The sequence below is a fragment of the Mesoplodon mirus genome, assembly GCF_964341445.2.
Source record: "Mesoplodon mirus genome assembly, chromosome: 7".
NCBI classification, from domain to species: Eukaryota; Metazoa; Chordata; class Mammalia; order Artiodactyla; family Ziphiidae; genus Mesoplodon; species Mesoplodon mirus.
Genome location: NC_138983.1, coordinates 6,070,024 through 6,084,315, shown reverse-complemented (window position 1 = coordinate 6,084,315; position 14,292 = coordinate 6,070,024). Strand labels below are relative to the sequence as shown.

At 49.0% G+C, this 14,292-nt stretch overlaps 1 protein-coding gene across 7 annotated transcripts in view; it reads right to left on the bottom strand.

Moving 5' to 3' along the window:
* PC (pyruvate carboxylase) overlaps positions 1-14,292 on the bottom strand; it is a 99,420-nt gene that overhangs the window by 42,107 nt on the left and 43,021 nt on the right. Inside the window, exon 1 of one of the 7 annotated variants that reach the window (XM_082628255.1) lies at positions 9,071-9,150. The exons of the other annotated variants lie outside the window; for them this stretch is intronic. Within the exon in view, the coding sequence (XP_082484381.1) occupies positions 9,071-9,106 (36 nt within the window). The 5' untranslated portion in view covers positions 9,107-9,150. Of the gene's footprint in view, positions 1-9,070; positions 9,151-14,292 lie in introns of those variants that run through there. 7 annotated transcript variants of the gene reach the window in all.

Here is a 14,292-nt window from a genome sequence, read left to right as displayed (position 1 = left end):
GTGAAATAAAGATAAAGAACAAATCACTGGATCCTCAGGCCAGTTAGATGATCTCGCAATTCTAATCACTTTGGAATCAAACTCAATTTAAGAGCAGTCTATGTGAATGAGGATGCGTATGAGAATGGGACTTATACATTATTATGGTCAAGTTCTGTGGGAAACCTGGGAAGCTGCTATTTCGGGGTTAGACCGAAGTTCATATATAAAGCCATTTCACTCTTGGTAAAATTTGAAACTTTCAGTCTTGTGACTGTGAAATCATGACTGTAATAAAGTGATACTCTGTTAGTATTTTGAGCTCTCTTCAAATAAAGACAATAAGGAAAAAAAATACAAAGAACAGGGCTGCCACAACTGACCTCCTGGTACTGCTTCTCGGGAAGCTACTGTGGATGAGCCCCACACAAAAAAGGGAGAGAACAGGCCAGAAAGGCAGCAGGAGCTGCAAGAAGAGGAAGGCAGAGGGCGTCCCCAGAGCGTGGCACGCAGAGGGGCACCAGGTAAGGCGTGGACTACACAGGACCACTCCACAGGCACCCTTCCCCACAAGGGGACCTGAAGGAAAGTGGAGCCAGCATTCCTACTGATGGGACCCATGGTGGAAATGGCCTCTGGCTGAACCTGACTGTGACACAGGAAGACAACATGAGTGACACGTGAGGCCCAGGGCCTTGCTTCTAACTGACACAGGAATACTAAATTATATGCTCCACTGTGTCTGGCTTCTTTCACGTAGCATAATGTTTTCAAGGTTCATCCATGTTGTAACAGGTAACAGTACTCCATTTAACTGCCAAAGAATATGTCATTGTATAGATATTCCACATTTTATTAACCCATCTGATGGACATTTGGGTTGTTCCTACATTTTGGCTATTATGAATAATGCTGCTGTGAACATTTGTGTCCAAGTTTTGGGTGCACATGTGTTTTCATTTCTCTCGGGTATATATTGCTGGATCATATGGTAACTCTATGTTTAACCACTTGAGGAACAGCCAGACTGTTTTCCACAGCTGTTGTTCCATTTTATATTCCACCAGCAGCTTATAAGGGCTCCAATTCCTCCACATCCTCACCAGCACTTGTTATTATCTGTCTTTTTGATTAGCCATCCTAGTGGGTATGAAGTGATATCTCATTGCAGTTTTGTTTTACGTTTCCCTGATGGCTAATGATGTTGAGCATATTTTCATGTGCTTACTGGCCATGTGGATATATTCTTTGGAGAAATGTCTATACATATCCTTTGCCTTTGGATTATTTGTATTTTTTTTTTTTTCTTTTTGCGGTACGTGGGCCTCTCACTGTTGTGGCCTCTCCCGTTGCGGAGCACAGGCTCCGGATGCGCAGGCTCAGCGGCCATGGCTCACGGACCCAGCCGCTCCGCGGCATGTGGGATCTTCCCGGACCGGGGCACGAACCCGTGTTCCCTGCATCGGCAGGCGGACTCTCAACCACTGCGCCACCAGGGAAGCCCCTATTTGTATTTTTATTGTTGAGTTTTAAGAGTTTTTAAAAATCTAGATACAAGGGCCTATCAGATATATGATTTGCAAAAAAATTTCTCCCATTCTTTGAACCACCTTTTTACTTTCTTGATAGTGTCCTTTGCTGCACAAAAGTTTTTAATATTGATGAAGCCCAATTTATCTATTTTTAAAATTTTATTGCTCGTGCTTTTGCTGTCATATCTAAGACACCACTGCCTAACCCAATATCACAAAGATTTATGACCCTGTTTTCTTCTGAAAGTTTTATAGTTATTAGCTCTTACTTTAGGTCTTTGATCCACTTTGAGTTTTATATGTGGTATGAGGCTGGGGTCCAACTTCATTCTTTGGCAGTGGATGTCCAGTTGTTTCAGCACCATTTGTTGAAAAGACTATTCCTTTCCCATTAAGTTATTTGGTACCCTTGTTAGAACTCAACTGACTATAAATGTGAGGGTTTATTTCTGGGCTCTCAATTCTATTCCATTGATCTGTTATGTCTGTCCTTATGCCAGTACCACTCTGTCTTGATTACTGTAGCTTTGTGATAAGTTTTGAAATTGGGAAGTGTGAGTCCTCTGTGTTCTTTTTCAAGATTCTTTTGGCAGTCTAGTTCCCTTGCATTTCCATGTGAATTTTAGGCTCATACTGTCATCTGCAAATAAAGGCAGCTGGAACTGCATTGAATGTGTAGATCAATTTAAGGATATTAAGCCTATGTCTTAACAATATTAAGCCTTCTCATCCATGAACATAGGGAGTCCATTTATTTATTTAGGTTTTCTTTCATTTTTTTCAACGTTTTATACTCTTACAAGTTTTACACTTTTCTTGTTAAATTTATTCCTGAGTATTTTATTCTTTTTGAGGATACTGTAAATGGAATTTTCTTCATTTCCCGTTTGTTCATTGCCTCTGTATAGAAATACAACTGATTTTTGTATATTGACCTTGTGTCCTACAACTTTGCTGAACTCCTTTATTAGTTTTAACAGATTTTTAGTGAATTCCTTACATTTTCCTTTACCAGATCATGTCAGCTGTAAATAAAGATACTTTTACTGCTTCCTTTCCAATCTCTATGACTTTCATTTCATTATCTTTCCTAATTGCCCTTGATGATCAAATCTGAAACTGTGACTAACTTTGGAGATAGCCCCTGCCCAAAGAGCAGCAGCTGCTATGATGACCCTTAGGAGGCCAGAGCTCTCATTCCTCCGCTTGTCACAACTGTTTTTTTTTTGTTGTTGTTGTTTGTTTGGTTTTTTATAAATGTATTTATTTGTTTACATTTTATTTTTGGCTGTGTTGGGTCTTCGTTGCTGTGCGCGGTTTTCTCTAGTTGCAGTGAGCGGGGGGGCTACTCTTCGCTGTGCTGTGCGGGTTACTCGGTGCAGTGGCTTCTCCTGTTGTGGAGCACAGGCTCTAGGCCACACAGGCTTCACTAGTTGCAGCACGCGGGCTCAGTAGTTGTGGCTCGCGGGCTCCAGAACGCAGGCTCAGTAGCTGTGGCGCACGGGCTTAGTGGCTCCGTGGCATGTGGGATCTTCCCGGACCAGGGCTCAAACCCGTGTCCCCTGCATTGGCAGGTGGATTCTCAACCACTGCGCCACGAGGGAAGTCCGTCACACCTGTTGAGTCGATGTTTCCACCAGGAACTAGGCTTTGGGAGAGGTTTCCTGGTTGGTTGCTCTCTGCTCACCTCTCTGCATCCCCCTTCTCTGCTCTGCACCCAGAGAAGCTGAGGCCTGTGGATGGAGGTACCTGGACTCCCTCGCTGGCTGGCGTCCTGCAGGTTCAGCCAATGGGAGGCCCCAGGCAGGAGAGAGGAGGCTGGGAGAAGAGAGAACGTGGAGTATGCTCTTCCCTACTCTCTGCTGGCCTTGATGTCACAGTCCTGACTCAGGATATGTCTGGTCTCTAGGACAGTCCCTGCTGGGCATCCTTGCTGCCACACTGTCAACCGGCCCTGAAGTCTGGAGGAAACACTATTTCCTCTCCTGGCCCCTTCAGGCCTAGAGGTAAGTAATGACTTCCTACCATTGCTCGTCCCTGGATGCCTCAACCTCCCCTGTTGGGTGCCTGACTTGCCTTGGCCAATTAATTCAGTTTCTCAGAATCAATGCATGACCATCGACCATTCCTGGCCAGCCTGTACTGCTACTCTGCTCAACACCCACACCCCGAACCACCCTACAGAGGAAGGCACTGTGGAACTTCACTCAGCGTGAAAACTTGGTTCTCTGGTAAACTGATCACCACCTCACAGAGTTCACGAGCCGAGGAGATGGTGACGGAATTCAGTGGCAAAGAGCTTCCATTCCTGGAAGAAGGAAAGTAAACAGCAACCCAGACAGGACACGACCTTGACTAGGGCTGCTTTCTCTCCCTGTTCCTGATTCCCCAGGAAAACGTTCCTTTGTTGCCCCTTGATCTGACCTTTCACCCTGCTTTGGAATTTGAGCACAAAAGCTGGCCAGAGGCTTCCCAGAGACGGAGTCCTAGGCACCCACTACTGCTGGGTTTATCCTAATGACCACGGCCACCTGGCAAAGCATCAGAACCAGGGATATCGCTTGCATGGGCTTGCCACCGAGGGCCAGCCATCGCATTAAGTGCTTCACATTATCTCATTTAACCATCAAAAAACCTTGTAAGGTGAGTCGTACGGCCCCAGCTCTGTTAAGTAAGGAAACAGAAACTCAGGATATGTAGCTTGGCCACGGCAGTCACATTCCGTTCTGCCCATCGTCCCGAGCTGTGCCTCGGTCACGGCCCTGCTCCCCAGGAGCCAGCTGTGGGAAGATTTAAGATCTACCATCCTGTCTAGCATACTCATTAGCACCCTCGCTCTGCTCTGCCTGCCAACCCCCAACCGTTCCTCCCCAGCGTCACACTTGCCCTGGCTGTTCCCGGGCCTGCAATCACTGTGTGAGGGCCTGCTCCCCCACCAGCCGGGTCAGCATCACACCCACGCCTCGTCCCCCCAGCACAGCCTCTCCCGCACAGGCTAACTGCACCTCAATGGTCCTGTGCCCATTGCTGGTGGAAGCCCGAATGAGCACCCAGATGAGTGGAGCAGGCACCTCCCCTGGGTTGTTTTGAAGTTTTGCAGTGATAGCCAGGGCGCACAGACCCACACTGGCCTTTACCCTGCAGTGCATGCCCTGGGCGGGGAGAGGAGCTGGGTGGCTGCCAGGAGCTCTGGCAACTACAACCGCAGGCTCTTTTGCCTACTGAGCAGGTTCTGAAGTGCCAAGGCTCACTTTCTGCTTACCAACAGCAGTGGGCATGTTCGCTTGAAGGTAGTAGTTTCTCCTCAATGTTGAGAAGTTAGACTGCTGAAAATTCGCCAGGGAGGAAGGAGCATCCCAGCTGAGAAGTTTAGACTTTATGGAAAAACAGGGTTTCGGGACCTGATGTAGTAAATGAATTACGAAAGCCCCAGGTGACAGACTGCCTCTTCTATCTTCTCAGTCCCAACCTACAGGCCCTACTCCAGGAGGCGCCCTCAGTGCGACCCATCCCTCTCTGAGGGAAGAGGCCATGTCTTACAATAAGTACCAAAACAATAATAATGAATAATAGCTACAAGCATCTGTTAAGTGCCAGGGCCTGGACGAGGCACCAGCCAGGTCACCCTCACACTTATGAGGTGGGTATTATCCCATTTGAAACTTTATTGAGCTGCAACTTGTATACTCTCATTATATTGAACAACAATATTCTTATGGCTTTGCAGTTTATAAAGGACTTTAATAGATGCTCTCATTTGCTACTAACAGGAAACTTGACTACGGGCACAGACAGCATCAGCTTCTTTTTTTTCTTTTCTAACTTTTTTTCGGCTGCGCTGGGTCTTCATTGCTGCGCACAGGCTTTCTCTAGTTGCGGCGAGCATGGGCTACTCTTCGTTTTGGTACGTGGGCTTCTCATTGCGGTGGCTTCTCTTGTTGCGGAGCATGGGCTCTAGGCGCACAGGCTTCAGTAGCTGTGGCTTGTGGGCTCTAGAGTACAGGCTTCAGTAGTTGTGGCGCACGGGCTTAGTTGCTCCGTGGCATGTGGGATCTTCCCGGACCAGGGCTTGAACCCAGAACCCGTGTCCCCTGCATTGCCAGGCGGATTCTTTTTTTTTTTTTTTTTTCGCGATACGCAGGCCTCACACTGTTGTGGCCTCTCCCGCTGTGGAGCACAGGTTCCAGACGCGCAGGCTCAGCGGCCATGGCTCACGGGTCCAGCCACTCCGCGGCATGTGGGATCTTCCTGGACCGGGGCACGAACCCGTGTCCCCTGCATCGGCAGGCGGACTCTCAACCACTGCGCCACCAGGGAAGCCCACCAGGAGGATTCTTAACCACTGTGCCACCAGGGAAGTCCCTCATCTTCACTTTCTAGATAAGGAAAATGGGCTTTCCAGCCCCATCTGCTGCCCCCCTGGCCCCAGCACCACCTCCTGAACTCCCTGCCACCTCAGTGTTCCTTCATGAAGCCCATTTTCCATTTCCACTCATTGCACCAGCATCCCAGGAGCTGCAGCTTTGGAAGGATAAAGGGAAAAACAGCCAGGGTGTGGGAGGGGCTGGGGAGTGCAGGGGTGACAAGTGAAATCAGGCAGGAACCTCCCTTCATGGAGGGCAGGAGCAGCTTTGATGAAGCGAAGGTGGGGACCACACACCCCCATACACCCCATACACTGCGTGGTTCCATAGGAAGGGCAAGGTCTGACAGTCAAAAAACTCAGGTTCAACTTCTGGCTTTGCCACCATCTGGTCATTTGAGCCTGGGGATCAATCTACCTCTCTGCACCTGTGTGATAATGTGATCTATAAGAAATATATAATCTGCGTTTTGTCCCTGGTTCCTGGCACAGAGCTCTTAAAATGCTTGGAATTTCCTGAGTGGAAGGGGAGACAGGAGCCACCTTTCTCATTCATAATTAGCCCCTTTCAATCACACCTGGGTTTATGCTAATGAGGTGACTCCTGGTGTGTCCCTAGATAGCGTCAGGATGGGGGTTGGTTGCCAGAGGGATCAACCCTGTGATTACAAGGTTGGAACTTTCAGCCCTATCCCGTTACTTGGAGGGGAGGGACTGGAGATTGAGTTAATCACCAATGGCCTATCATACCTGTGTAATGGAACCTCCATAAAAACTCTAAACGATGGGGTTCAGAGAACTTTCAGGTTGGTAAATCCAACCTTGTGCTAAGAGGTGGTGCACCCCAACCCCTGGGGACAGAAGCTCCTGCACTCTGGACCCTTCCAGACCTTGCCCTATTTACCCCTTCATCTGGCTGTTCATGGTATCCTTTAAAATAAACTGGTAGTAGTAACTAAAGTACTTTTCTGAGTTCTGTGAGCAGTTCTAGAAAATTCTCGAACCTGAGGAGGGGTCAGGGGAATCTCTGATTCACAGGAGGCCAGGTGTTGTAATTGGTGTCTGAAGCCGGGACCGTCCTGTGGGACTGAGCCCTTCACTTGTGGGGTCTGTGCTAACTTTCAGTAGTGTCAGAACTGAATTGAATTGGAGGATACCTAGTTGATGTCTGCAGAGAACTGGAGAATCGGTTGGTGTGAGGAAAAAACCCACATATTCGATGTCAGAAGTGTTATGAGTGAAAAACAGTTCAGACCTGTTAGTCCACCTATAAGGCAGGCTTATCCGTCCAACACGGAGGGCTGACAAGTAAGCGACCTGTTGTACGTGAAACTGCAGGCTGTCCCTTCGGTTTCATAAACTGTAAACTGCAAAGCCTCCTCAAAGGACTATGATTAGATTTCACACAATCAGAGCCATCAAGTGTTTATTGAGCACCTCTTGCCTGTAACACAGACTTGAAGGAGAGAGGATAATATAAAACACGGCCCGTGCCTTCAAGAAACTGTCTATCTGGCGAGGAGACAAGACTAGTTCACTTGAAATATAAGGAATATTAAACACCTAGCATACGCAAAGGAGGCGGGGGAAGGGTGAAGCAGCTGAGGAGAGCTGGGTAAGGTGTCATGGGGGTGGGGACTTGATCTGGGCTCAGAGGAAGGATCCACTCAAGAGGCCCCGGTGGGTCGCAGCGCCTGGCACACGGGGTGACAACACCTGCTTGGCGGGCAGATGGACGGAGAGAGAGTCTGGCATGGGCCTCCTCTCCCTGCAAGCACAGTCTGGCCTGACTAGTTTAGGGCCAGGGTCAGGCGTCACCAAGTAGGTGCTGATCAAGTGAAAAGTCTGGTATGAAATCAACAGAAAATGAAGTTGGAGAGGTTCAGTGAAATGAGAAGCAAAGAAAAGGCACTCCCTTCATTCAGTCATTCGATATTGACTGAGCCTTTGTAACACGCCAGGTGCCCTTAGGCACTTGAACAAGAGAGAAGAGGTCCCTGCCCACGTGAAACTGACATTTCATTCCAGTCAGAAGGAGACCAAATACACAAACAAGATCATTCCAGATCCATCCTGATTAGTAAGTACTGATTGCCTCCTTGTCTCAGACTTCCTCCTCATGGCAGGTGTCCCTTAGAGTTACCTGACTGAGAATAAAGTCAAAGGAACCACATCCCTCCATCCCTGGCCCAGGACACCACGGAGAAAAGGCATATTCCTTATCAACTTCTGCTCTTGGGAAGTTTGGGACAACGCAAAGGGAATTGTATGTCCCTCCCTCTCACCTGTTCCTTGAAACACACCCACACACACACTCACACACACAGCCAGTTTCTCCCTTCTCCTTGAGTCTTTATCCCATGACCTGGAGGACAGTCTGGCCTGTTTGCAGTTGAAGATAAGAACCAGAAGCCATTTGGGGCCCTTATCTGTTTCTCCTCCCTGTAAACTGAGGGAAAGGTTTTCTTCTAAGCAAATGGGATAAGTCCTCCCCACTGAGACCTGAGCTGCGAGTCTGCTCAAATGCCAGAAATCTGGCCTCCCAGAAGGGGGTGCCTACCCACTTTCCATTCATTGCTGTCTAGGATATAATCACAAACTCACGTCTTGAGGAGAGCTGATCTTTTCCAGATTCCTAAAGGAAAGCCAGGCCTTCCTGTTCTGCGGCTCCAGAGCATTTCATCAAGGCCCGAGTTGGCCAAGGATGTGCCGCACAGCACATGTGCACCCTGGGCCCCCAGCCTGGTGCTGTGCTCAGAGCAGACCCTTCCCCTGACCGCTGGCAGCTTCACCATCTCAACAAGGGACCCCAGTCAAAGGAACCAGGTGACCTTTCCCCTAAATGTCACCACCACACAAAGGCACTCTGGCCCACAGCTCGGACCCACGGCCCATCTTCCTCTGTCCCCAGGTCTTGGGCAGAACCCATTTTCACTGTCAGGTAGGGTTTGCCTACCTCGGGCTCCTCGGTCCTGCCCATCCCTGACCAGTGTCCCCACAGGCCCATGAGCAATGATCCAGGCCACCCCTCCTGGATTCCTGTCTCTAAGGACTGTTCCCAGAATCCCTGTGTCCTCTCCTTTCCCAGGTACGAGAAGGCTGCCAAGTTCCAGAGAGGAGAGAAACAAGGCCACAGTGCGTGCACACCCCACCCAGGACAGTATGCCTAGGGGACTCTGAAAGGCGGTCCTCTTACCGCGGCAGCTGGTCTGCAGAGCCCCAGGGAGGCCATGCTGTCCTTGGTGCCAGAACACCGAAATCTGGGCCCTCTGCCTGCTGCCTGTTTATAAATGACGTTCTGGGTTAAGCCTCTGTCAATGACTTTCCAGAATTGCCCCCTCCCCTATGGCTCAGGGGAGAGAGAGGTTGCTTGTGAGCCAACCTCCAACTCAGGAGTAGACCTTGAACAGACTGTTTGAGAAAAGGCAAAAAAACAAAATCAGGTCAGGGGTGAGCTGGGAGGAGGCAGTGAAAAACTGCTGCCCATGTGTTCTGGCGGAAGGATTAAAGGGCAGTGGTATTTGGGTTTTACAAGGGGAGGAGGACCGGGGCCAGGGATGGGAGAGCCAGGCAGGAGAGAGCTTCTGGCCTAAGAAAAGGGGCAGAGGATCCAACAGGAGAAGAAACAAGGAGGCGTCTAAAGTCCTTCTCCCCCTCCTGAGACCTCGGGATGCCTCAGGCTGTGCCCCTGGGAACTGGTAACATCATGGGGCCAGAGACTGGATTCCTCACAAGGGCACATGTTACCTAGTGGCTCTTGGGGGTTGCTGGCTTGGTATGACCTCGATAGCAAGGTTTTTTTTTGTTTTTTTTTTAAATTAATTAATTTAATTTATTTTTGGCTGCGTTGGATCTTCATTGCTGCGCACGGGCTTTCTCTAGTTGCCGCGAAAGGGAGCTACTCTTTGTTGCGGTGCATGGGCTTCTCATTGCGGTGGCTTCTCTTGTTGAGAAGCACGGGCTCTAGGCACGCAGGCTTCAGCAGTTGTGGCACGCAGGCTTCAGTCGTTGTGGCTCATGGGCTCTAGAGCACAGGCTCAGCAGTTGGGGCGCATGGGCTTAGTTGCTCCGCGACATGTGGGATCTTCCAGGACCAGGGTTCGAATCCGTGTCCCCTGCATTGGCAGGTAGGCTCTTAACCACTGGGCCGCCAGGGAAGCCCTAGCAAGGTTTTTAAATGCGTGCCCACATTATTAAGCCCACCCAGACCAATTCGTTTAGAGCAGTGTTCTCCCAAAGACCACTCCAGTCAAGAACAGGAGGAAAGGAACTTCCCTGGTGGTCCAGTGCGTAAGACTCTGCGCTCCCAACGCAGGGGCCCTGGGTTCAATTCCTGGTCAGGGAACTAGATCCCGCATGCATGCCGCAACTAAGAGTTCATATGCCGCAACTAAAAAATCCTGCATTCTGCAAAGATCCTGTGTGCCGCAACTAAGACACGGCACAGCCAAAATAAATAAATAAATAAAAATAAATCTTTAAGAAACCCCAAAAAACAGGAGTAGCATTCCCACCCACTGCGCACCACCCACTACCACTAAAACAAAAACAACCAGCCTCGGGCTTCCTTGGTGGCGCAGTGGTTGAGAGTCCACCTGCCGATGCAGGGGACACGGGTTCGTGCCCCGGTCCAGGAAGATCCCACATGCCGTGGAGCAGCTGGGCCCGTGAGCCATGGCCGCTGAGCCTGCACGTCCGGAGCCTGTGCTCCGCAACGGGAGAGGCCACAACAGTGAGAGGCCCGCATACCGCAAAAAAAAAAAAAAAAAAAAAAAAAATTAATTAAAAACAAAACAAAACAAAAAACAACGCAGCCTCAGCTCTGACAAGCTCTTGGAGGGAGCAGAGTCAATAACTCACTGTTCTAACTTTGTTTAGTGTCCAACACCCAAGGTTAATTAGTCAGAGAGGGCCTTCCCTGGCTCCGTGCGTCCACCTGACATGGCAGCTGGCGCCCAGAGAGCCTGCTAATGAAATGTGGGTGCACCTGGTCCCTAAGTCAGGTGAAGGTCCAAATCACAGGAGCCTCCTGGAGCCCAGGAGATAAGTGAAAACCCAGTGGGGAAGGGAACTTGCTCACTGCTCTCGGATCCAGATCCTGACCCGCACAGCTACCTGTGTTTCCACCTCTTCATCATTCTCCAGAGCTGACAACAAGCAGCCTCGTGCTTCCCCTCCAGCCCGCTAAGGAAGGCTGAGAACCACTAATAAACCCTGCAAAGACCGGCAGCTGGAGATCCCGGGAGATGAGGCCAGAATGACACTCCAACGAGAGGCTCCATCCAGGAATAGTAAAATGTTTTGTCATCTATAAACTGGTAACGGTTGAAGAAACTGAAGCCCAGAATGCAAGGTGAGCCCCAGCACAGCACTGGCCGATGGTCGCAGAGGCAGGGCCCGGGTCTTTGTGACTCACAGCTCCTTCCGGTCATATACCTTGCACGGTTGTGAGGGCTCAATGGATCTGGTTACTATGAATAGCCACTTTCTATTCAACAGCAGCAGGAATGACATCTAGAGATGAGACTGGAGGTTAAGGAGGAGACTGACAGGTGGCCTGGCAGGGAAGGAGGAAGACGAAGTGTTCCAGCAAGAGGGAGCATTGTAACGGGAAGGCCACCTGGCTTTGCATGTTCACAAGCCATGTGTGGCTTGGTGTGACCGGGACACCAGTTGCCACAACAGGGCTGGGGAGAAAGGCAAGCTCCCTACCCCTCACTGCATCACAGAGGAATGTAATCATCTGTGCAGCTGTTTTCAGTCTAAGCAGAACATCCAGCATTGGAAATTGCAGCAACTCACTTTCTACGCAGTTGTGAAATACCACCAAGGCCACCAATTACTACTTCTTCATGGTTGTTTTCTTCATCTTAGGAAACAAAAGTTGGGGTAAGGAGTAAGGGTCTGTCGCAGGTAAACTGATGGCCAAGTTTTTCTGGTTTCATGGGTTGCTCAGATGTGGAAACAACACTGTTGACCCTACGTGTGACAGACACACCAGACATCCCATCAGGGACTCCAAGTAGGAACGACATCGGTCTGCGCTCAGCTCTGGGGATGGGGACATGGTCAACAAGAGGCAGATCTTGCATCTGTCTCAAGCCTCTTGTCTCGCGCTACCAGAGCAGCTGGACCCCTCTAATGGCCTTGGTCCCGCATTCTTCTCTATCACCCCAAATCCAGCCACAGAGGCATTGAGAGTCTATAACTTCTAGGAGCAAACCAAGCAGAATGTCTTCCATTTATTCAAAAAGCTTATAAGGAATGCCCACCAGGTAACAGAAACAATGCTAGGTGCTATGGAGAAACAAAGATAGAAGGTGATGTGACCCCTGCACTTTAAGAATTCACCATGTGTAAGGGCTTCCCTGGTGGCGCAGTGGCTGAGAATCTGCCTGCCAATGCAGGGGACACGGGTTCGAGCCCTGGTCTGGGAAGATCCCACATGCCGCGGAGCAACTGGGCCCGTGAGCCACAACTACTGAGCCTGCATGTCTGGAGCCTGTGCTCTGCAACAAGAGAGGCCGTGACAGTGAGAGGCCCACGCACCGTGATGAAGAGTGGCCCCCGCTCGCCGCAACTAGAGAAACAGAAACGAAGACCCAACACAGCAAAAATTAAATAAATAAAAATTAAAAAAAAAATAGAATTCACCATGTGGATGGTGGAGGCAAGACCTACACGTGGCAAATGAGCTTCCACCACCAGAATTAATCACCAAAGGATGACACTACAGGGTATAGGGTCACAGGGCTGTTTCCAGGCCTCTGCTGGCACTTCATCACCCTCAGAAAGACGCAACAAGCCCACTACTTGGAGACATCAGCTCCAGACTAATGAGCAAATGCTTCTGGATTGAACCAACCCAGCCCTAGTGTTAGGGAGCCTCACAATTTCCAAGAAACCCCCATTCCCTTCCTCCTCTACACAGCTCACACCTTCCAGCACCACGACTCCCCTGGTCCAGCGCCACAGCTGGAGCTCTGGGAACTGTGCTGAACTGCAGCTCCAACACGTAATCCGCTCTTTGACTTGGGAATTTTCATGACCCTTTGAACCTTAGTTTCCTGATCTATAAAATGCAGAAAGATCTAAGTCATCTTGTAGAGTTGCTCTGAGGGCTTCAAGAGGTCATGTGTTTTTGAAATACCTAGAGAGTCTGGCACATTGGTGATGCCCAGAAGAGTGATCCCAATGGTCAGTCCTTGTGATATCAGCCTTCATCCATCTCTCTTCCCATCATGCCCAGGGGCTCAAGATAAGAGAGGTAGCAACACAGAAACAAGCCTGGGGGCCAAGAATAGCGTGTCAGTCTCAGGGAGGATGATGACCAGAAGGAGCTGTGAGTCACAAAGACCCGGGCCCTGCCTCTGCGACCATCGGCCAGTGCTGTGCTGGGGCTCACCTTGCATTCTGGGCTTCAGTTTCTTCAACCGTTACGCCAGGGGCAGTAATGGCCATGCCTTCTTCACAAAGGTGGTGTGGGTAAAAAATCAATAAACCATAAAACCTTTACTGTAGTGCACTGTGCTACTGAAGTGCCAGGCCCTATGGAGACTCAGTGTGGTTGAGAGGAGAGAGTGGGGAGGAGGGGTAAACAAGATAAAGTTAAAACAAGATACAGTAAGACAAGTAACAAAAAGAATAGAACACCGAGGGACAGATTTAACAAAAGTGCGGACTGGTTCGCTGAAAACTACAAAATATCATTGAAAGAATGTAAAGACCTAAACAAAAACACCTCATTTTCACAGATCAGAGACTTAATATTGTTAAAATGGCAATACTCCCCAAATTGGTCTACAGATTGGTCTACAGATGCATGCAATCTCTATCAAGAAATCACAGCACACTTTATTAGAGATTGACAAGATGATTCTTTGCATGGGAATGCAAAGGAACCAGAAGAGCCAAAAAAATATTGAAAAAGAAGGTCACAGTTGGAGGACTCACACTTGCCAATTTCAAAACTTACTACAAGGCTACAGTAATCAAAATGGTGTGGTACTGGGATATGGATAGACATATAGATCAGTGGAATAGATTGAGGGCCCAGAAAACTCTCACATTTACAGCCAAGTGATCAATCTTCAACAGGGTACCAAGACAATTCAACAAATGGTGCTGGAACAACCAGATATATACACACAAAAGAATGAAGTTGGACCCTAACCTCACACCATCTACAGAATCTCACACAAAATGGATCCAAGACTTAAACTTAAGGCCTGAAACTGTAAAAATCTTAGAATAAAATATAAATCCTTGTGTCCTTGGATTAGGCAATGGTTTCTTAGCTATGACAGCAAAAGCACAAGCAATCAAAAAGAACATAGGTAAATTGGCTTCATCAAAATAAAAAAACTTTTGTGCTTTCAAGGACCCCAGCAAGAAAAGGAAGACAAACCACAGAATGGG